This window comes from Syngnathus scovelli, chromosome 19, assembly GCF_024217435.2.
Source record: "Syngnathus scovelli strain Florida chromosome 19, RoL_Ssco_1.2, whole genome shotgun sequence".
Taxonomy (NCBI): Eukaryota; Metazoa; Chordata; class Actinopteri; order Syngnathiformes; family Syngnathidae; genus Syngnathus; species Syngnathus scovelli.
In genome coordinates this window covers 3241885-3264161 of record NC_090865.1, presented here as the reverse complement: position 1 = coordinate 3264161, position 22277 = coordinate 3241885, and the positions used below count along the sequence as shown (strand labels likewise).

At 44.3% G+C, this 22277-nt stretch overlaps 1 protein-coding gene across 1 annotated transcript; it reads right to left on the bottom strand.

Annotated features, from left to right (window-relative positions):
* Positions 1-1126: 1126 nt before the first annotated feature.
* On the bottom strand, positions 1127-17216 carry nedd9 (neural precursor cell expressed, developmentally down-regulated 9). The gene is made up of 7 exons (XM_049750399.2): positions 16998-17216; positions 9484-9855; positions 4079-4177; positions 3833-3988; positions 2169-3326; positions 2004-2093; positions 1127-1938 (listed from the first exon to the last, which is right to left on the bottom strand). The coding sequence occupies exons 1-7, from the start codon at positions 17007-17009 to the stop codon at positions 1414-1416; spliced, it is 2412 nt and encodes an 803-aa protein (XP_049606356.1). The 5' UTR covers positions 17010-17216; the 3' UTR covers positions 1127-1413.
* Positions 17217-22277: the final 5061 nt, after the last annotated feature.

The window sequence follows — 22277 nt, the reverse complement described above, 5'->3', positions numbered from 1 at the left end:
TTCTAGTCAATAAATCCCTCCACAGAATGCAAAAGCACAAATTTAGGTAAAGCTACGGGCTCACTCGTAATATTTTTCTGGCTTTTCGCTTTCCACATGACATTTTTATGACCAAATTAATTCTCCAATATGGCTTAACCAATGGAAAATTTATTTTCATGCATACGCGAGGTAGCGAGGCCAACAACCTGAGTTTCATCCTAATAAGCAAAAATAAATACCAATATACGATTCCATATTGTTTTGCAAATGTTGTAAATGAGCCGCCAATATTTATTTTCCTACTGTTGGTTCAATAAAACTGCTGTTGCTTGGCAAAGCAGATTAGCAGTGAATAAGACTTTGCTCCAGCTAAATTGAGCTGACATCTTCTGATTACTATTTAGTTATATGGAGAAGCCTTTTAAAAAGTGATTGCATTTGCAAATTCCTTTTCCTTCTCGTCTCCCCGGAGAGCGCGAGCAGGAATGCGGTAGATAATAAAAACAAATTGCTTGGCATGCAGTGCCAGTGTATGCGAGCTGAAAAGAGGTTTTAATGAGATTTTCTGATTCAGAAAGGAGGGGGGGGGGGTCCTCGTTGTGATTATATGCATCTATTCTTCATCTATCTTTAGAGCAGCCACTCTTTGGGGAGACACTCTATTTCACTGTGTTGAAACAACTTAGTGGGATTAGTAAAGATGAGAAAAGGATTTTTGTTTCGATGACTCGAATGTAAGGAGCGTTCTTTTGGAGTCAGACAAAATGCGTTTTGGCATTTTTGGAAAAACGTCTCTCACGGCTCAGAGAACACGTACAAAACACATCATGCCCTCGTTCGCCTCTGTCAGATTCAATGTTCTGCAGGGGGGTTGAGGAATTCGTCCGTCTGCTAGCTTAAAGTACAGTACGACCCATTAAGTGAGAATTTAAAAGTTAAAAATAAACAGCTATTTTTAGAGTTAAGCTATGAATAACTCTTTGTCGGATGGAAAAAAAAAAAAAACATCCGCTGGTCACTCCTAATTATTTAATCTTAATAATCAAACCGCCGATTCTTTTCTCCATTCGTTCCAATAAAAAGAATATAAAAGTTGCGAATATTTTCTCATCATCGTCGGTAAGAGTAAAGAAAAGACACAGTGTCATGGTTATGAACAAATCTTTAATTTATCTGTGGCGAAAGACCACTTACAACGTAAACACACAAACGCACACACACGGATATTAACATCATTTCGGATCTACTGACACACATCCAACAGTACGACACATCAACAACACTAATATGGGTGAAAAGGAACATAAGGTGCTTCATAATATATGACTGGAATGTTATGAAAAACGTTCACATAAAACTAAACCAAAATAGAGCAAATATTTACATAACATGACATTTTTTTTATATAATAGGTGGAGGGAGGGGGGGGGATCACCATTTGGCCATTTGAAGCAATTGTTCTTTGAATTGTTGTGCGTGATGTGAAAGATCGGTGACTCTGTCCACCATCTCCTGAATGGCGGATGTGTTGGGGTAGTTGAGCGCCGCCCCTTTGGTGGCGCCCACCACCGTTTTTAACAAGTCACATAACACGTTACTGGAGTTCATCACCCGGTTGGCCACCTCGGGAGCGGCGGCCTGCCGGGACAGCGTGTCGCCGATGAAGACCAGTTTGTGAGCGCTAAGGATGACGAATTTACTGTGGGCCACGAAGATGCGGGGCGGTTGCCCGCCGTTCACGCAGCTGAAGAAGGCGTCCACGGCGCTGAGGAGCGTGACAAAGTGCTGCTCGCATTGCTCTGAGTAGAAACCCAGAAGCTGGCGGTCCCGTGTGCACGTGCGGGTGGAGGCGGGCGGGGGCGGCGTCCTCCCCGGGTGTTGGTGAGGCATCCATTGAGAGATGTCGTTCTCCACTGGTTTGATCACTTCCTGCTCCAGCTTCTTGAACTGGTTGATCTGGAGACAATCAGAAGATCAGCATTATTATTTTTGTAAAACTTCCTTCTCAGGTGTTTGCTCACCTGTTCCTGGCCCAGTTGAGCTTGATTCTGCTTGATGATATTTTCTTTCTCCAGCAGCTCCTTCTGCTGACGCTCAAAATCTTCTTTGCCCTGCAAGTGAGGAAACATCTATATTGTTGTATATGCTAATGGGAAAAAAATTCTGATTAGAGGTGGACAATGTACCTGAAGATGTACGTAGTCGTAGTCTTCCATCCAGCTTTTAACGCATTTCTCGCTGTGGTTCATGTTGTCCTTGTCTTGGCTGGAGGACACCGGGAAGGGTTTGGTCTGCCCGCCGTAAGTGTCGCTCTCCGAGGACGGCGACGTTAGCGGGTGGCTCATGTTGTTATCGTCGGGCGTGCTCCCGCCCGAGAAGGACCCCTCCATGTGCGTCCGTCGGAACAGCAGCTCGGCGGCGTTGCTTATCGTGGAAACCAGCTGCTTGGCGTCATCCGGCACCGTCCTGGAGACCATGACGAAGCGATCCAGCTCGTCGCTCTTATTGTGGTGCTTGGCGGCGGCCAACATGTTCAGCGCCCAGCTGTTGTTCTCCAAGACCTGATGGATCTGCAGGAGGATCTGCTGCGAGTCCTCCAGCCGTACCAGTTGCCTCCTCAGCTTACTGTGAAGGGTGGAATCGGAAAGCGCCGTGGCGTTGGCCGCCGCTCCTTTCCCGAAGATGATAAAGTCCCCTAGACCTGCTCGGACTCTGTCCAGCACCGCACGGACGTCGTTGGCGTGGCGCTCCATGAAAGGAATAGTCCTCCAATGAGGAGACGCCGCCATGGAATGCAAAGCCCCGACGGAGACCTCCACGGCCTGCTGTAGACGGTACAACCTCTGCACGGCGGTGTCCACATCCAAAGCCAAGCGGCCTTCCGAGCTGGCGGCCGTGGAGGAGGACGACGTGGACATGCTGCTCCGCGTGCTCCCCGTGCTGGAGAACGACAAGCGGTTGACGCCATCGGTCACGTCGGCTACGGCTCGGGACTCCTGGACGGGGACGTCGTACACGCCCTTGTCCCTGTCGGCGGGCAAGCTTCTATGCTGGGAGAGCTGCATGCCCCTCGGGATGTCGTAGACGTCGCTGGGCGAGACCGCCCCGACGGACAGCAGAGCCGTCGGGGGGACGTCGTAGATGCCCTCGTTACTGTTCTGTTGATGCTGATGCCCGGCCGGCTCCATGCTGGAGGGGAAGTCGTAAACGGGCTGAGGGTTGTGCGTGCTTATGGGCGGAGGGACGTCATAGATGCCCTCCTGCATCTGTTTGAGAGGCTGCGGGAAATCGTACGTGCCCTCCTGCTGGGCGGGCGTAGCTCTGCAGGGTGGCACCGAGTACACCTGAAGGACAAGGACGGCCATGTTTGTTTACATTTGGGATGGAATCCAGTTCGAATCAACATCGCAATGTAATGCGGTTGAATGCGAGATTTGAAACCACAACGGCTGCCATTTTGAAAAATACTTCCCGCAAGCCTCGAAATGCACTTCTCAACTTTAATTAGGAACGACACCCGACGTATTTCTGCTTATGAGAAACAAACTGTTGGACGGCGGCCTGAAAAAATGGAAACGTAGAAGCTGTGGAAAGTCAAGAGCTTTGTTTTTGATTTTCCCATGGAAGCTTCAGACGGAATTAACCGCACTCGCCGAGCTTCGGTTCAACTCTGCAAAGCTTTTATTCGGCGTGACCGCAAAAATCTCATAAATGTGACTTTTAAGCGTATTATTAATTTATCTTTGCCAATTCTAGCAAACAGCAGGAACTGTATCAATAAAGCCAAATTATCTTTTCAACTGCCATCACTTCCTTCCTTAAGCAAACAGAGCGCCTTTTCTTTTATTACCGCTTGAGAAGAAGGCGGGACGTCGTAAACGTCTTGTCCTTGCGTCCTGAGGTCCGCTTGAGACGGGGGGACGTCGTAGATATCTTGATTCCGTGCAGCTCCGTGCTGTCCGGGGTAGGGCGAGCCTAACATTTGACCTGGTGGAACATCATAAACCTGGAAAAAGGAACAAAAAATAACATTAGATGTAAATTCCAGGAAAAATATTCGATAAATTAGGATTTAATAAAAAAAAAAGTGACCTACCCCCTGTGATCGAATGGGTGGGACATCATAGAGGTCCTGTTGGTTGTGCTGGCCTGGGCTGTAGGTGTACGTCTGTCCCACTCTGGTGGGGGTCACCACCTGTCCAGTACCATCAGGGAGAAGAGCAAACAATGAGAGGTGCTGTCTGAAATTGCTTCACAAATGCTAGCCAGTTGCAAACACAGCCATGCAGACTCTGCGGCTTTTTTTTTTTTTCTACTGATTTCATTTTTGCTGCTATGGATGAATCAACTCAAATAACCATTTAACGCTATCCTGCAGACATGCTTTGAGAATAATGACGTGATTACTGCTCGGAAAACAAATCATCTTTCTAGCTTCTCTTGGACCCGTGCCATTTTTGCCTTTCTCTCTTTCAATCCTCCATATTGCTCTCTTTCCCGTCAGTGGTGATCAGTCCTTCCACACCTCCTAATCCCACTCTTTCCATCCCCCCCGTTCTGCTGCTGTCTCGTAGCCCCTAAAAGCTGAGCTGCAGACCTCCTCGCTGCGTCAGACAGACAGAGGAATTCTGGGAATGTCCCTCTCTGGGCCCAGAATTGCTTTTTCCACCCCCACTTGCTACCGTCGCCTCACGAGAACCAGCAAGGTTCATTACTCTGTTTTGAAAATAGGAATTGTACTCATCGTCTTGAGTCATCATAAAACGAACCAAATAATGTTTCTGATAATGAAGAAAAGCTCAGCCAGCACAGAACGGGATTAACGTTTCAGGGAAAGAAGAAGCCGGGTTGACTGCTCTGGTAAAGAGATTTATGAAAAAAAATCAACGGGAGGTGGGGAGAGAGGGAACAGTGAGGAATGGAAAATAGGAGTATGTTGCTCAGTATGGAAAGGAATGCCATTCAACGTCGGGAGTCCGACGTTCATATGGTTCTAATCAGTTTGATTTGAACAAGCTCGAGGTGATTTAAGGTGTTCATTGCTAGCATACCTGCCGTGCAAATGAAATGTAGTCTATTAAAGGTCATTCCAAGCCCCGCGGCTTGAGTCTGCTCCTTGACGATAAGCGGATATCTCAAGCCAGCTGCCACATACAGATGGCAGCAAGGTGCCCATGTAAGGCCTTGTGTGACCTTTTCCGCAGGTACGTGTCATGGCCGCCCTCTTGTTTACCCAGCACGCTGTTGCGTAGACGCCGGCGGGCCGCCGTCATAATTGCTGCTTTGTAAATATTTACCGGCTTCAATGAGCTTTTTTTTTTTGAGAGAGGCGAGGCGATGACATCACCAAAGGTCTCCTGAGCGACCAGACAAACATTTGCTCTCACTAAGGTGCTCCAAGGATTCCTTCGAACTATGTGACTAAAGAGGGATCAGGTAAAAGATAGGAGTAATAACAGTTGGGCAACCTTGCACTTCTATAAATGATGATTTGTCGAGCTAGATGTTGACAAAGCTTAGGGTGTGCCGCACTATGACATCATTTATGTTGGTTAAGAGTGGAACTTTTATGTATGGGAGTGCGGATCTGAACGTAGGGAGTGTTTGATGAATCATTTTACAAAAACATCCACTCGGCGTCGCCTCGTAATGCGGAAAAGCAATTATTGCATGAAATGGAGTTTTTAAATCCTCGTATCGCCGTTAGCTCGCCAAAAAGCCGCCGCCCTGACCGACTTAATGAGGACGAGCTACTGATTCCGGGCTCGAATAAGGATTGTCTTTCATCCGCTCGGATCAAAGCGAATTGTCAATCCGTTGGAATGTTAAAAGACGACACGCGGTTTCTGAGAAAACGTCATTGCGTATCGTAAGTCCCTGGAGAAAATGGGACGGATTAATGAAAGCCCAATGAAGAGCGATAGTAAAATCGTGCAATCCCACAGACAAGACGCCCAAGAGGTCAAATGACTTGTTTGCTTTGCCCAAATTTTCCAGCAAAGCATTTCCTGTCCTCCCCATCTCACTTTGCTTTATGACTCATTTATAAACCTTCAAGGAGTCCCCCTCGGTATGCAAACCACATCGCGGATTTTGCTACAACTGATTTATGACCCCCGCCCCTCCCCTCTCGGTCATTTCTCATGGGCCAACGATTCATCACCGCCGTAACAATGGCGAGCGTTCGAAAGAGCCGGCGTGCTCCAGAAAGACATAAGTCACCTGAGCTCCGTAGAAAATACGATCGCGGCAAACAAACAGGTCATTAGGTCGCAGCTTAATCGAGGTAAACACGAGTTGATTCGTCCCGTATTTTTTATGGCGCTCCTGAAGGCATCGGATCTGTGGCCGTGACGCAGGAAATGCCCATACAAGGAGCAAAGTTCTCCGAGGGGAGGGGGGGACAGGAAGTGAGGAATGAATAGGCCGTCTGGTAGGCGTAGATAAGACGGTTAGCTGAGGTCTTTGAACTCTGAACCCAAACCGTCTTTGTAGACCATGACCTCAGTGGAGCCAAACAGACATACTGTTCACAACGCAAAGCAAAGACAGAGGAAATCAAGAAATGTTCTTCTCCTCTTCGGGTCAAGACTCACGCGGTTCCCCCCGTGAGGGTCAGTCAAGGACGAGGCCCGACTTCAAACCAGAGGGAGACGGCAGCGCCAAACCCCAGCGTGCATTTAGACACCAAAGCTCCAGACCACATGAAATGAAAATAACCGGTTGCCAATCTGGATCTGCGTCGCGCTAGACCAGAAGACAAATTTTGGAGGAAATCATAAAGCGCGGCGGTCGGTTCAGAAAGTAAAAATTACACTTGAGCAACGCTGACTCAAGTTGAAGTCATTTTATTTTCGGCGCCGTAGTAACGGATCGCTACTACTCAATTAGAACGGGCCTCACATGCTAATTTGGTTCATCTCATGTGGCTGGATGGACAACAACAAACATGGCTAGTTGGCCTTTAGGTTTTTGTTTTGCATCCAAATCATAATAATTCTGCTAGAACATTCTTGGGCGGCGTCCCTTCGCTGGATTTTCAACTCTTACTTCATGGATGTCACAAACCGGCACGTTGTGTGGTCACGTTTTGGGTTTTACTCCAATAACCATTAGAAATGGTATGAAGTCCTAATTCTTTTTATCTCCAAGTTGCTTCTACTTTAATTCCCTCTTGACTCCAATAAACCTATTTATATAAACTTATAAAACCATGCTTGTTGGTCTCTTGTTGAAGGAAAGAAAAACCTTTCATTAGGTTTTTATTATTTTCCTTGCCTGTGCTTTTAGATGTCCCAATTCCAGGCCAGACTCTGAAAGTGACTGCCAAAAAAAAAAGAACCAAAATAGAAGAGAAATGAAGGTGATTTGGAGGTTAAAGCTTCCCCGACGTGAGGAATGTTGTCATTTCTCGTCTTGCGTTACACTAAAGGCAACCACTGGCCCATTCATACGTTTGGAAAATAACTCTCGCCTCACTAATCGATTTTGAATCGTCGACGGCAGACTTAAAAAAAAAAAACTTCTTCAACCATAACGGCCAAAAACAACTCGTACTATTTGGCAACGTCGGCCATTTTGAAAACTAACGGACCGGTCTTGTGTGAGACGTCATTGTAAAACAACCGAGCTTTGTCTTGGATTCCCAACAATGCACAAATGAACCCCGAGGAGAACATTCATTTGCATGTGACGCATTTATCGAGACTAAAATCAAAATTCCATTTGAGTGAAATTCTACTCCCTGACAAATACACATCCACGGAAAAAGTACTCATCTGAGCTTTCATATAATCTCTCTAATAACATGATTAGGGTGCAAAATACTGTTAGTTTGATTTTCCAGCCTTCCATCAAAGCTTTTTATACCAGCGTGATGGAAAATAGCTTGTTGATAAGACTGCTTGATGTTTTGCTTGACTGACAGGTCCCTCCGGCTCTCCCAATCTTTATCTCGCAGTAATGTTTACCCACCCGAGTGCTCACCTGGGCTCATTCAAACGATAACCAAAGTTAATTTGTTCATAAAAGAAAAACACCCAAAGGGTAGCGAAAGCTCCTTCGACGGATGATGAATATGTCTCCTCGAGGGATGATGTGTGAGAAGACGTTAGATAAATAACAAAATGTTCCGTCACACTTGAATTTTCAGGAAAAACTGGATTGCCAGACGATAGCTGGGAGCATACCGAAATGTGATTTTGGTTGCCGGCCAATCACAGGGCACCAGATTGATTTGTTGACAAGTGTTTTGAAAGCCAGAATAACAGTTGGTGTTCATTTGCGTAATGTTTCCCGACAAATTTCTTCGCCAATGACAGTCCTGGCCTGCTGATGCGACGTTTTCACTTTAACGGCCATGTGCGAACCCGAATTATTTAGTCGTTGCCTCTACGTGAACAAAATGTTCCCACACTGGCACTATATTGTATATCATTTTTATTTTCTATTGCAATGATTCATGTCCTGCTTTTATCTATACACTAGAGTAGTCCAAGAAAAATTATATGCTGTGGAAAAAAAAAAAATACACCAATAAAACAACTATAGCTATGACTAACTATAGTGGCTATACCGTCAGTGACCAAGCTAAGTGCTATGTGTTTGCTAGTGAGCCGTAACCCAACAATTAAATACAGTGAAGGAAAAAAAAAGCTATTTTGAAAGCAGCTGGGCTCCACCAAAAAAAAAAATGGCTTTGTGCAGTTTTTTGCTTTTTTTCCCTGAACTGATTCCTTGGGCCTCTGTGGCTTAAACTGGCTCTGCAACACACAATGCACCCATGCACGACTAAAGCCCTCGCACAAAAACACTACCCTGCTCTGTGGTAAACACCAGGCCCGGCACACCCATGTCCACATTTGTCATCGCAGACCCGCAATCTCGCTGACATGTCTGCCTTCTACTTGTTCAGCGAGGGCAATTGTAAACGGCAGGGCCTATCGCGTCGATATATGTTTGATATTTGCAATCCGTAGAAAAGCCGCTCGGGATCAATTGGAACATATTTGGCACAGTGGAGTGTCTAAAATTCTTTTTCCAGTGCAATGTTGTTCATTTTCAAGCCACGTTTCCACGAAGCGGGACACTCTGTTATGTTTTGGAAGCTGGAGCGAATTGAAGTTTCCAGGCGGGGATCGGGATAATTGTAAACAGCGTAGCAGCACGTTGCCACACCGCTGCAAATGAAAAATTTTGTGGAATGAGACACTATGAAATATTTTGTCGACACACAAAAAAAATAGTGTTGAATTTATTATTAATTTATTTTAATTTAATTTATTATAATTTATTTATTTATTATTATTTTGTTAAGTGGTTGCACAAAATAAAAGCATCTGGCACCAGATAATTATTTGTATAGTCTAATTAAAAATACATCTGGGTCTAAATGACTTTATTTCATGTAACCACTTGAGGAAATAAAATAGACTAAATTAAATTGTCTTTTTTTTTTTAAAGTTAAAGGGAAGGTCATGAGACCCCTTGATAATATCTCACCTTGCTCGGCGTGTTATCAGCAGCGAGTGTGCTCCTCGGCGGCACTTGATAGACATCTTGTCCAGAGGGCACCTGGTAGACCTGCTGCTGTGGACTCTGGTACAGCCCCTGAGCCCCCGAGCCGGCCTTCTGCTGGTGAGGCGACTGGGCGGTGGCGGCGGTGGCCGGCGACTGGGCCTCGAACTTCGGCCCGATGAGCAGCTTGAGGCGGTTGCCGGGGGCGATGCCTTGCCGGCCGTGCAGGGAGCAGAGCCACCAGCCCTCCAGTCCGCCGGTGTTCTGTTCGATAACAGTTAGGATGTCCCCTTTGCGGAAGGCCAGCTCCTCCGGGGATTCGGGCATGTTGTCGTACAACGCTTTAGCCATCAGGTTCTATGGAAAGCCAAAAAAAAAAAAAAAAATTGTTATGCTGGTGAAGTTGAAATTACTATGCAGATGGCATGAGCCCGCAGCTCCACGCCAGATGTCGTACAAACAAATGTGAACTTGACGGGATTTTCTCAGCTTGCGCCCCGCCTCAGGGCGCAGTTGCACGTTCCGGGCCAGCGGGGGTTGAGTCATAATGAGTCCAACAGGCAGATTTTGGCGATAGCAGATGCCCTGGAGTGTGCCGTTGCAGTGTTTTAGCCAGCTATTTGCTGCTAATTGCCACATTAAATGCACCGTTATCCTTTTCGGTGGCTGGAAAGAATCAACTTAGCATGAATTAACAAATACTGGATGAGGTGGGACACTATATTGGAGACCTTTTGCACTTTTACAGTTTCCAGTGTTCTGGAAAGTTTTAACTAGATTCAACCATTTGTGTCCATTAAAGAACATTTGTGAGAGTTTTTGATAGCGTCAGTTCTTCCACAGGGGCTCCCCCACCAAAAAAACCCCAAAACGTTCCACTAAATAGCCAAAATGTCAATGACAAACTAATTCAAGGGGAACTAAGAGGCCCTGCCTATCCACTTATTGATTAAATAATTGATAAAGAGGCTTTTTGGCTTGAAATCATCTTCAGCCCATGAACACGTCACTAATGGTCAGACTTTGTGACTGGATCAAGATTGACGCCCTTTGGGAATCTTTCCAGTCCCTCTGGATTTAAACCTATTTATAAAATGCACGCAATTCTATCCGATATTATCACCGATAATAATTTAAGCGGGTCCTTTCACGGCCTTCTCCTTGCTGACCGACCGACAATGAAAGCGTTAAATTGCTGTTGACTTTTATCTGTCATTAAATCCCATATATTATCAGATAAAGTGTCCTTGCTTTTTATCTAGCCCCGTGAGAACCAGGAAGTCATCTTTGCGTATCCTCTCCTCGGCTTGAATCAAACACTTCCCACGTGAAACTCTCACATTTATCTTAACGGCATTATCTCTTCTCAGCCTTTGTCTAAGTGCACTGTCAGCGCCATTAGCCAACAACACGCCACACACCCACAAGTACCACCCAGCCACTAGCTGGACCCACAACACGTTCGATGGTGACCTTTAAGGTCATCCAATAGGAGGGGATGTGTATTTGCTGCTTCCGATAATATGATGTAACTTGGCAGAGTCATCCATGAGGAAAGAAAAAAGCTTTTTACTCTGATTACCACCACGGCAACCGTATCCAAGCAAGGGCATGTTTAAAATTGCTTTCAACGGGCTCTTTTGTCTGCTCCTTTTGTTTCTGTTAATTACATTGGTGAAAATGCGGAACTTTTGTATTAAGCTCCCGAGCGGTATGCACTCGATGGAATGAAAGTGTAGAATTATCTGGAGGAGAAGATGCCTGAATGTTTTATAAACCAGCAGCTCTGCATTTTTACTTTTATGTTGTTTAGTCTGCCGTTTTTTCAGGGTCATTGGGAAGCTGGAGTTTCCCACGTGACTTTGAAAGTAGACTTCTGCAACATATTTATGCAAAGCTAATCACATCACAAGCCCTGAAGCACATTGTTGCATCAACTTTGTTGACTTCAGCCACTGCAGGGCTTTTTTTTTTTTTTTTTTAACAACTCAAAATGTTAGTGAGTCAATCAGTCCTCTAAACATTTACATTTATAATTGCGGTAAATCTTACGTGTCAGCTTCGAGGGAATCATATTTTATATTCCACCTTTACCCAGGAAAGGTTAGTCACCCATGGATTAGATTTTAAAACCCAAGGTAAAAGCATTAATGCAAATGTGAATGACCGGCGTGGCAAATGCAATAAAAGAGCCGTAAAAATTTACATAAACACGTTTGTGAAAATAATGTCTCTAATGTGACGTAAAGTGGGAAAACACAGCTCTGTTTATTTGCTCAGCTGTAATTTGAGAAGATAAAAAACAACTATTAAGTAAACGTTGCGGCATAAACACCGATTAGTCACAACACGGTGACGCTCGTCTGCCATTGATCCTGGCTGTAAACACACGTGTTTGCCATTTAGATGTGGGTCGTCCAGTCGGTCGGCGTGTCATGGAGAGGAAGGGCCCCTTCTGCGACTCCCACCTATGAGTGTGAGCTGCCAGGAAGTTATCATTTAGAGGTCAGTAGCAGGGCGAGTCGTTCTACCGCTCCCCCGAGAAAAGTATGATGTGTTTCTGGTCTCGACGACGGTGTCAAATTATTTTTTATCGCGGGCGTATTGTAGTCAAAATTTTCTTCGGAGGGCCATTAGACTGATGGATTTTTGTTTGGAAATGAGGAGACTAGTAAAAACTGTTCCAATATTTCATTAAGATTGAATTGCTGACATCTTAAGTGAAGACTATTTGTAATTTGTCGATGCGGGCCGCTTAAAATGAAGTGGTGGGCCGTACCTGGCCCTCCGACCTTAGGTTTGACACCTATAATCTAAAACAATTTGGCTTAGACACAATTTGATTGAAATCCAAGTTCCAAGGCACTGTGATAGTAGAAACTTGCAATATTCCAAGTCTAAATAATCAGTTTCTCTTTAAAAATGGAATCTGGACCACAAGAGAAAATAAGACATAAAGCAAAAAAATGTTTTCCTTTGCCAGGCTGCCCACATCTGTTTTTTTTAAAGGCCTCATGTTTTCATCAGTAGAAAGCATGAACTGTCTCCACCTGGATGACTGAATCCAACCTAAAGATCCAGCTGTCTGACCCCTCCCCTGCCCTGAACCCCCTTTCTACGTACACAGACAGTGATGACTCACGCAGGCTTTTTCCATCAACGTCTAGCTTCCACGCAGACTGTGTAAACCTCTCGCTTGCCTGTGCTGTTCAATCCAAAAATAAAACCGTCCTTACGTAACTTGGCTAGGAGCCCCACCTTTGCTGGAAGGGGTCGAACTCTTTAGGGTAGGGGGTAATGAAATCTTAAATTGTGGACAAACAAAAACATACCACCACAGTAACGGAATTTACGGAATATCAAAAAAAAGCAGCACACTAGTGTGTCCTGGTTTCACATGGTTATATATAGAAAATAATTATGGTAATGACGATAATGAGGACCTGATGACTTTTTACCAGTCGTTCCTCAGAGTGAAAGGGCCCTGCTGCGGGTGAGAGCCAGTTCAAATAAATGGGCCGTGTGAAGGGTTCTGGGTAGCAGAGACTCATGGGAAGTGCTTGAGTGCCCTGACTACATGGTAATTTCTTCATTTGGACATTTTTCAGGAAGGTTTAACCCCCCGATTATAGCCTCTTTGTAACCTCTGCCAGTTAGCATAATTACATAGCAGGGCTCCCTTTAACTGCAGACAGAAAATGGTATGGAAAACACAGAAGTAATGTAGTTTTTTTTTTTTACATAGACAGCGAGCCTTTATATACCAAGCTATAATCAACTCGGAACTATAATTTGAAATATTCAACCGGTACCGTTGTTGGGATTTATTAAAAAGCAGGCAACCGTACAGGACTACTAAATACTCATTGACTTCTCACACTGGACTGATGTCATTGAATTACAAAGTAAACCCGCTTCCAGTAGTAAAACTAATCCAACGTGGGCCGAGTGCAGCACTTGAGGTTTTATGAAGTCACAGGAAGCGATTGTGAAATGTCAAAGTCGGAATGAATACTCCCCTTCGTCTGCTCTTAACCCTTTCCGTTCATTTGTTTCTGGATTGTCACGTTAAGCACGAGGTAGCGTGCCGTGACCCCGTGGTCAGTTCCTTCACCCTGCAGCACTTCCTGCAGAAGGTCGGCCTTATCGTTCCCCTCATCTTGTGCTGCCTTATGAGGGTTTTTAAAAGCACCAGCTATAATTAGGTGTCTGAGCCATGCTCAAAAAGCGCATCTATTTCTGTGAATGTTAAGGAGTCCTTTGGACTCTGAGTGAAGTTGTCCCTCAAGGCCAAAATGCTATCTGGGTGCATCTTGGTAGACCCTGGAGACATAAATAAATCCCTCTAGAGGCCAAGATTTAAAATCATCTTCATGGTATCACTGCAGGGCCACATTGGAGGCTTTTACATTTAGGATTTCACAATGAGATGGAAATTCATGGCGCTGTCCCGATGATTTCACGGTTAGCGAAGATCTTGCTGGAAATTGTGCCTCCAACATTCTTTTGTCTTTTTTCTTCAAGGAGAGGCGTCATCCCATCAAAATTATTTTGTAATCTCGAATTAAAGTAGAATAAATTCAATATTGTGTTGCTTTAAATCCCAAAAAGTCTTTTATTACTAGTTTGAACAAACTTTTGCACTGGTATTAATAACTTTACTCAGCTGTCCAGCTTCCTTCTTCCCACCACGGGGGTCAACTGCCAAAGGGCATTCAGAGATGACCCTACAAAATAGTTGGCATACTTGGAAATAATTTCAAACTGATATTGTGCAGTCTTATCTGCCTTTGTGCGTTTTTTTTTTTGTTATAGTAAAAATTGGCTGACGATGCGAGGGCACAGCGGGCGGGGTGTTTGCGGAGGGGGATGGTGAGGGAGGGAGGGGGGCGAGGGAGGGGGCGCCATTCATTTATTCTCATTGGGGGAGCTGCTCATGTTCTTTTTAGTCATTGTAACAAAAATGAAAAGCAAAACTGATTTGGAGCTGAACTGGAAGTGTCAATCAAAGTTGTCTGCTGGCTTTTTGTATTATTATTTCCACTTTATCGCCCCAACGACTCATTAACAGCACAAAGGGCCACCTTGAAACAATCTTGTGCATCTTCTGGACTGCATTCCCAAACACAAGGTCTTTGGAATGTTCTCATTCTCACACATGCAGGGAGCTTCTCAACCTTTCTCTTGCCATCCCCTTCCCCCCATCACCAAACACTTTGCCCTTTCGTCGCCCCCCACAACTTCCTCTCCTTTTCATTTGCTGCAGCCCCCTTTTCAGCATCAGGGATTCTCCTCCCACTCCAAACAATGTCTGCTTCGCCCTCCTCCAGCTCCCCTTACCCTTGGACCTGTGCCTGGAAGCTGAACCCATAAAAAAATGAAACAGTGAGGAAAGCACACATTTTGGCCACCTAATCATTCCGAGCTATTTCGGCAACTGTGACATCAGCTATGGAAGTGCTAGTGGAATTTTTTTTTTTTCCAGCAGAACAGTCTGAACTCTTAAAAGTACCGCAGGTGAGACATCCAAGTGCGTGCATCCGACCCAACAGAAGAGATTACAGGCATTAAGACACCAGTGGGGGGCAATCTTTCCCCTCACACCTGAGCACCTGTTTGGAAAGCCTCTCCGATAGACAACAAGCGCCCGGCCGGGTTAAACTTCTGCAACTCTACCCCTCGCCGCTTAATATAAATCATTCAATGGCACTAAGATCAAACACAAACATGGAGATGTGAGAGGTTAACCTCCACAGCTATTTTAGCAGCTTTGAACACGGCAGCTGAGCTGAAAGAAATCTGATAAACACAGCAGGGAGGCATGGAAGCAGTGACACATTCCTGCTCTCTCCATGCCAGCCCCCCCCCATTACATAATGTTGCCATCTATACAGCGAACCATCTACTAATTAGGGCCGAAGCTGAATAGCGAAAATCTCCCCGTAATTAAATAATTTGGAGGTTTTGTATTGACACAAAGTCGAAATTTGTCTTTGCGGGCCATATAAAATGATGTGATGGGCCAAATCCGGCCCCCGGCCAATGATTTTACGCTCTCAAAAGTAATCATTATTTGATTCCTCTTGTCCTTCATAATATTAACAAAGGCCAACAAAGAGACGCCAGCTTTAAATAGATGCCCAGTACTGTTTGCAGTTGAGTAACCTAACGCCCTTGGTCACTATTTGAGGAAATAGGGTAAGTAAAAAGCACCCGCTGCGTCACTATCTTGAAAAGCAGGAGGAAAAAAAAGTCAAACAAAGACATTCTTGCACACATATGAGTCTTAAAATGCTGGTTCTGATTCATAAATATCCAAAATCCCCCCCTTGCAAAGATCACAGGCTGAAATCATGAGCTTGCTCTAAAGTGTATATTTAACAGAGCAATGAGTCAGTCCATGTGCACGCCTACTGACCCCCAACCCCCCCCCAAAAAAACAGCAAGCTGGCGCTGAGCAACAGGGGAAGCTTGACAAACAACAACTTGAGAAAACAACCCGCAAAACTGCAGCCCGTCATCCAAAACCTCTGAATCATTTCGGATAGGATCCTACGAGATTGCGGCGAGCCAGTTAGCTCATCTAATGAAGACCAGCATTGGCTAAAGTGAACAGACTGTTCACTTGTACAGCTGATAATCTGGAGTTAGGTCTTGCGTCACGACATATTTAAAAGCACACGACACGGCGAGTGGAAGTAGTGCAGCTGAAGCCACTTGGTATGAATATTTGAAGCTTTATAAACAAATCAGGAGATGTGTCCCACTTTTTTTTACTGTGTCAGTTGAGTCTAATTAAGGATGGCCAGGATGGCCAAGTGTAGGCCTCAGGCACTTGATCAGATTGGCTTGTTTTATAGGCTTGAACTGTAACCTATGATTATCTTACAACAGTATAAAACAATTTATTCACATTGGCAGGGATCCTTGATCTTTGAGCTCTGATGCTACAGAACACTGACGAAAGTGATTTTCAATTGGATTAGAAGCTGAATTTTTTTTTATTGCCTCTTGTGCAATCAATTCAGTGAATTAAATTAAACACATTACATAAGTCGTAAAAATAACATAAAATATATATAATTTATATATTTGTATTTATACAGCATAATTGCAATTTGAAACTAATATATTCTAATATTCTAACTGTAATCATAAAAAATTAAATGTCTGTCTGAGGTGTGCGGTGTGGTGAACCCATTAACATTTTGCTCTACTTACGCCCCTGCTGGTGAAATAACTGTTGAAACAAGGGCGACAGATTGGAAAAAAAAAAAAAAAGAGTCCGTGCGTGCATAAACCAAGCGGTTACGAATCAAGCAAGCGTCTAATAAGCAAAAGTGACAGTGCGTTCTTAATCTTATAACCACAAAGGATTTCCTCCAATCCGATCCTTTTCCCTGCAAAGTTAAAATGCAATATAAAAGTTAATTCATCGCCTGCAGCTTTTTTCCTTCTGATATCAGCAAACCCACTTTGACACCCGTTAAGTCACTTACTTTATATTTCATTTTGCCGCTCCTCTAGAAGATTCCAAAATAGATGAGAAATATCCGCTTGTGTCGCATCAATGACAAAGAACTTTTGTGTAGTTAAGCAGCCATCCGGGGCTGCACAGACGGAGTAGCTCGCCGACTGAAACGCTCCTAGAACCGGACTGAGTCTTTGCGCTCAACATCGACGACCACCGTCGATTCTGTCCGCTCTGAGGAACAGCGGTCTTCTGCATACGAGTCTCCGATTGGTCCGAACACACGCTAGCCCCGCCCATACCCACCTCCTCCGCCCCCCGCTTTAGAAGTGACGTCATTATCATCCAAATATAGTATGAATAGATTTGGAATTATTTGAGCTTTTTTTATTTATGCAAAATGTTTAATAATTAGACATTTTTTTCTCAAATATTAATTAAATGATGCAACTGCGGCCATTTTGCTGCTTGCCTGCCATAACAATTTTCAAGTAGGAGAAATCACCTCCACTTTTGCAACCCTCTGATGTGCATTGGGTCATTTATCACACGCAGAGGCTCTTAGTGGCTCATTGTCCACGGCCAAGAGTCATATCCTCACCATCCATGGTATTCTGAACCTTGTTTATGCAACGTGTGCCTTGCAGCTGCAGCCCATTCAAATGGCTACCGCCGCTATTCTTTTCTGTCTATGGTATGTGATGAAGTGCATTGCAGCACCTGTTTCCTATAACAGTTTTTCAGTTTGTTTGGATCCGCAAATATTAATCATCTCGTTTCCATAACATTAAGCAGGGTGGAGTCGGTCGTTCAGCAGCGTGCAATTTCCAGCTTGTTCAACTTGACATTATCAGTTTGCTGAGATTTTGCGATCCATCGAGCTGCGCAATCTCCCGCCAGCTTGACTTACAGCTTCTAAATCCTCCTTTTGAAACTCCACAAAGTCAAACCATCAGCAGCTAGTGGAAGATTTGTATTGGGGCCCTGTCTCCTTGACAACAGCCACCATGGCCGCGGTATCTTTAACTCTCGCACCTAGCAGGTTACACGAGCGGCTGCAGGAGGTCGGCGGGGTGTTATGATGGCGTATTTCAAGCACGGAAATAGCGACGGTGTAAGATGAGACGCCCGCTTTTCATCTCGCCAGGTGTCAGCGCCGCATGGGTTGCGTAAGAGCCGACCCGGGGTTCCTCAGTGGGTGCTACGTGGAGATCACAGGAACGTGCGAGCGCCGACGCGGGGAACGAAGTCTTAATGGACATAGGAGGAGGACAACGGCTCTTCTGTGCGCCGAGGTGGCCCCTCGCCGCTCACTGTGAAAGTCTGTTCCTCAAACTTACTCAGACATATTTATGGGAGTCTTAACCCCCCCCTTCTTACCTTCACGTTTCCCTCATGTTGCCTAGCACCTCCGCGTGGGTTTCGACAGATGAGACCTCAGTTAGTGTCTCCGTCTTTGTGCCCTGTGACCTCACGGCCTGGCAGCGCTACGGAGGAATGCAGAAAATACACACAAAAAAAAGGAGAGAAGAGTAAGTCTGAAACAATGTTGTTTTGCTGCCAAAGGTCGCCTCACTCTCGAGTCGTACTGATTTACATCCCAAAAAAGCTTTTGCCTGGTAACAAGATCATGCTGATAATAGTTTTGACATTTTTAAGATTTACACAATCCAGTCAGAATTGAGGAATAGAATAGCGGCTACGATAATTGGAGCGGAATGGTGTGAAATGAACCAATGCGGCATTGAGGGCCCCCCACTTGAACAAATGAGAGTGACATGGCGGCTTTCATTTAAATGTAATTTCCACAGTTGTATTTCAATGAGCTGAATAGCTCCTTGTAACACGACTAAAGGCATCTCTTTATCTGCCCGTCAACTTGGCAGCGATAAAGGTGAAGACTGAAAAACAAGGCCATAAATAAACAGAATTAGGGCTCCTTCGCATTGCACCATGCACCATGATTTACTTATTCAACTGGATGCCAAGGCCATTTTTTTTCAATTCTGGTGTTCACAGTTTTTTTTTTTTTTTTAAATGGCTCACACTTGTTCATTCATTGTACACAGCTCAGGCCAGCCTACCTTCTTCCCCCAGTGAGTAATTTGCCTGTGCATTGCTCTTGTATTGCTAGCGAGCCAACTGTTCATCATTCTGTCAGCAGCCACTGCAGGATAATGTTTCAGTGTCAAGAGAAGTTTTAAAATTCATGATATACCGATTCCCCCTCGTTCACAGCTCGGGCGTTATTGACAAGATGGGGTGAAAAATCTCGTTTTTTGAATTGACTGTGCGCAGATTCTACACTTGAACTTGCAATCATTCTCTTCACTGAGCAATAAGCTTTGTCATCGTCTCTCAAATTGATCCCCATCTTTGTGACGATATCGAAGCAGAGGTGTGATTACGTGTTGACACTCTCATTTCTGCAGCAAAGATTTTCAGCCGTTACCGAGGTGTCAGACGGCTGGTATCAACCCTCGCTCTGATTGAACCTTGTTTTCTATGTGTGTGTGTCATGTGTGTTTACTGTGTGTATGCAGATTTAATCAGGCCAATGATCCCATGGGTGTGTTAAAGCAGCAGTGAGAAAGAAATGAGATGCCCCATTTGTTGAACGTGATTACGAGGCAGCTAAAAATCTGCAAATTAGCTTTACGGAATCCTCAAAATGTTTTCTTAGAGCAACAAAGACTCGAACGTAAAATGAATCCATATTTTTTTTATTCACTGTTGTCAAATTGCGATAAACAATGGCTGCTATGAACTGCTGAGCAATTAAATCTTCAGACCGCAAAATCCAGATACGAAACAGATGAGCAGTAAATCGTCCCGTTTGAATTTCACATGTAAACAAACATGATATTGTTGAAATATCGACGTAATCGTAAAGTTGTGTCCTCGAGTCCTCCATTTTAGTTAAGCCCGTGCTTTGCCTGTGCGATGCATCCAGCACATTTGGACTCTTGGAGCTGTCCAAGGCACTGAAACAAAAGCGCAGAGAGGAAAACATTGTGGTTTTGGCTTTGCTCTGCTGGTTATTTATGGTGAGGATCCATCCATCCTTTTGTGCTCTGTGGGCAGTGACGACGCGGGAGGGAATTCTTGGAAGGGAATGTTATAAATAACACTGAAATGTGCCTCAAATGTTTGGTGAGCAGTGAAGGCTGGCAGGGCACTTGAGTCGAACTATGCAAAAAAAAAAAAACATGGCTGTGCCAAGTGTGACCTACTTTTCTTCAAACTGCTAGCCTCCCCCGCTAGCTATCAATCATCTCTCAAGCTCATACCCCCTGCACATCTCAAAGGACAGTAAAAACCAATATCTGAGAGCAAATATAGTTCATGATTTTCAAAACAGACTACTAGAATAGTTTTCTAAATATTTGGAAGGCTTTTTTTTGTCCAAACAGGCTACCGTTGGATGGTTTCTTAATGCAGGGTGTAGTCCGGCCTGGCACATTGCTCAACACAACAAATCTAATTGTCACAGTGCTCTGATTGCTCTTGAACGCCAAGCTCCGCCAGGGATGTGTGGTTGAAAACTAAAACGAGCGCTGGGATGAAGTGAGACACGGTGAGACTCAGGAGAGGCTCTTAAGTCCAATGATCCAATCCAAAGCCTCGCTGGAAGGTGCATGTCATCATTCATTAGCGCTCTTCGCTTCCGCCCACAAATCTGTGAGCGTTTAAACTCCCACGACAAGAAATAGTTACGTCTCATTCGATTATATTTTATGTGTCACTGTAACATTTAAAGCCTACTTAAATTTGACAGAAGATTTCAGGTCAGGAAATGATTACTGTAAATCTGAAGGTCCACAAAAGTATTAGGATATTATTTTTTTTAATTCTAATTTTTTTTTAGATGAGCGAATAGGGATAGAAAAGGCTCGCAGTCGTGAGGACCTCAAAGCTGGGTTTTGCGACACACGTATGCATCGAACCTGCCAAGTTGTGGTCAGCACTTTCGGCTCTCCAACGTTTTTGCTCCCAGCGAATATGCAGATGTTAGCGGCAGCTGTTCAGATTTATGTGCGGGGCTGCTGCAGTAGCAGCTGTGCTTTTTTTTTTTTTTTTTTGCAGAGTCAAATAAAATAAGTGTTTGTGCTTTTGAATTTGTGTCGTCGGCAAAAACGGAATACAAAACAATAATTAATAATGTGGAAAAAGAAATGTGAAGGCTCCTTCATGCTTAAATGTTTGCACAATGTTATTTTAGAATCATTTAACTCTAGTAGTTATTTTTAGTTCCATCCATATTAATGAGATGCCAAGTTTCACTCATTGTTTTTCCATCGTTCATTAAATATTAAGTGAGGCGACATTATTTTTCTGGTTTTGAATCACATCCTCATATTTTATTACATTTAGATTTTATGACATAATCATGCTAACTACAATTTTTTTTGCCAACAATTGTCATTAGTAATAATTTAGCGATAGGTTGTAAGTGATTTCTAAACAATTTAAATAATTGGTAAGAAATTATTACCGTATTTTCCGCACTATAAGGCGCACCTAAAAACCTCCAATTTTCTCAAAAGCCGACAGTGCGCCTTATAATCAGGTGCGCCCTATAGTGTGGAAAATACGGTATTGACTATTTACAAAAGTGAATATTGGCTCACTATTTGGCAAGAATGCCATCATTTATGATGACTAAGCATAATAATTTTGATGATCAATTTCTCAACCTGAACTGATTTTTCCCAAAATGTTCCTCAGGTATGTTAAAGCTCAATTTTACTAGTCTCGCCAACATCTGACAAACATTTCCAGCAAGTAAACACTCAAAGAGCCAAAAGCAAAGACAGCAGATGAACATCCCATCATTGAAAGAATGTGCCTGCCATTTTGTTTTGTCTGCAGAGCTCATCTGTTTGGCCGTGTTTATACGAATCGTTGGCTTTAAGAGGCTCGCTTGCTGTAAATCTCAAGTTGTAGACTAAATGATTTGGACTTGGCAACAAAATGTGTCGTGATGCTTATGTTAGTGACAAAGCGACATAGCATCGGATTCTAAAGGAAGCCATTTTCCCCTATTTATTTTTCTATTTATCTACCTGGGGCAAAAGCACTTTCACGGGAGCTGCTCCGTGAACAGGGGGCAGGAATAAAAGAAGAGGTCACGTTACCACCTCCTTTAGCTGCTGCGGGCGATCCAGCTCTACTTCTGACCTGCTTTAACCTGCCAGCATGCATATCGCTCTCTTGAGTCCTCCCCCCCTCCCCTCTCGTTTTTTTCTGCTCCAACCCGCCCGCATCCAGCAACACCCACGTCGTCAGCCCTCGCTGTATCTCGTTA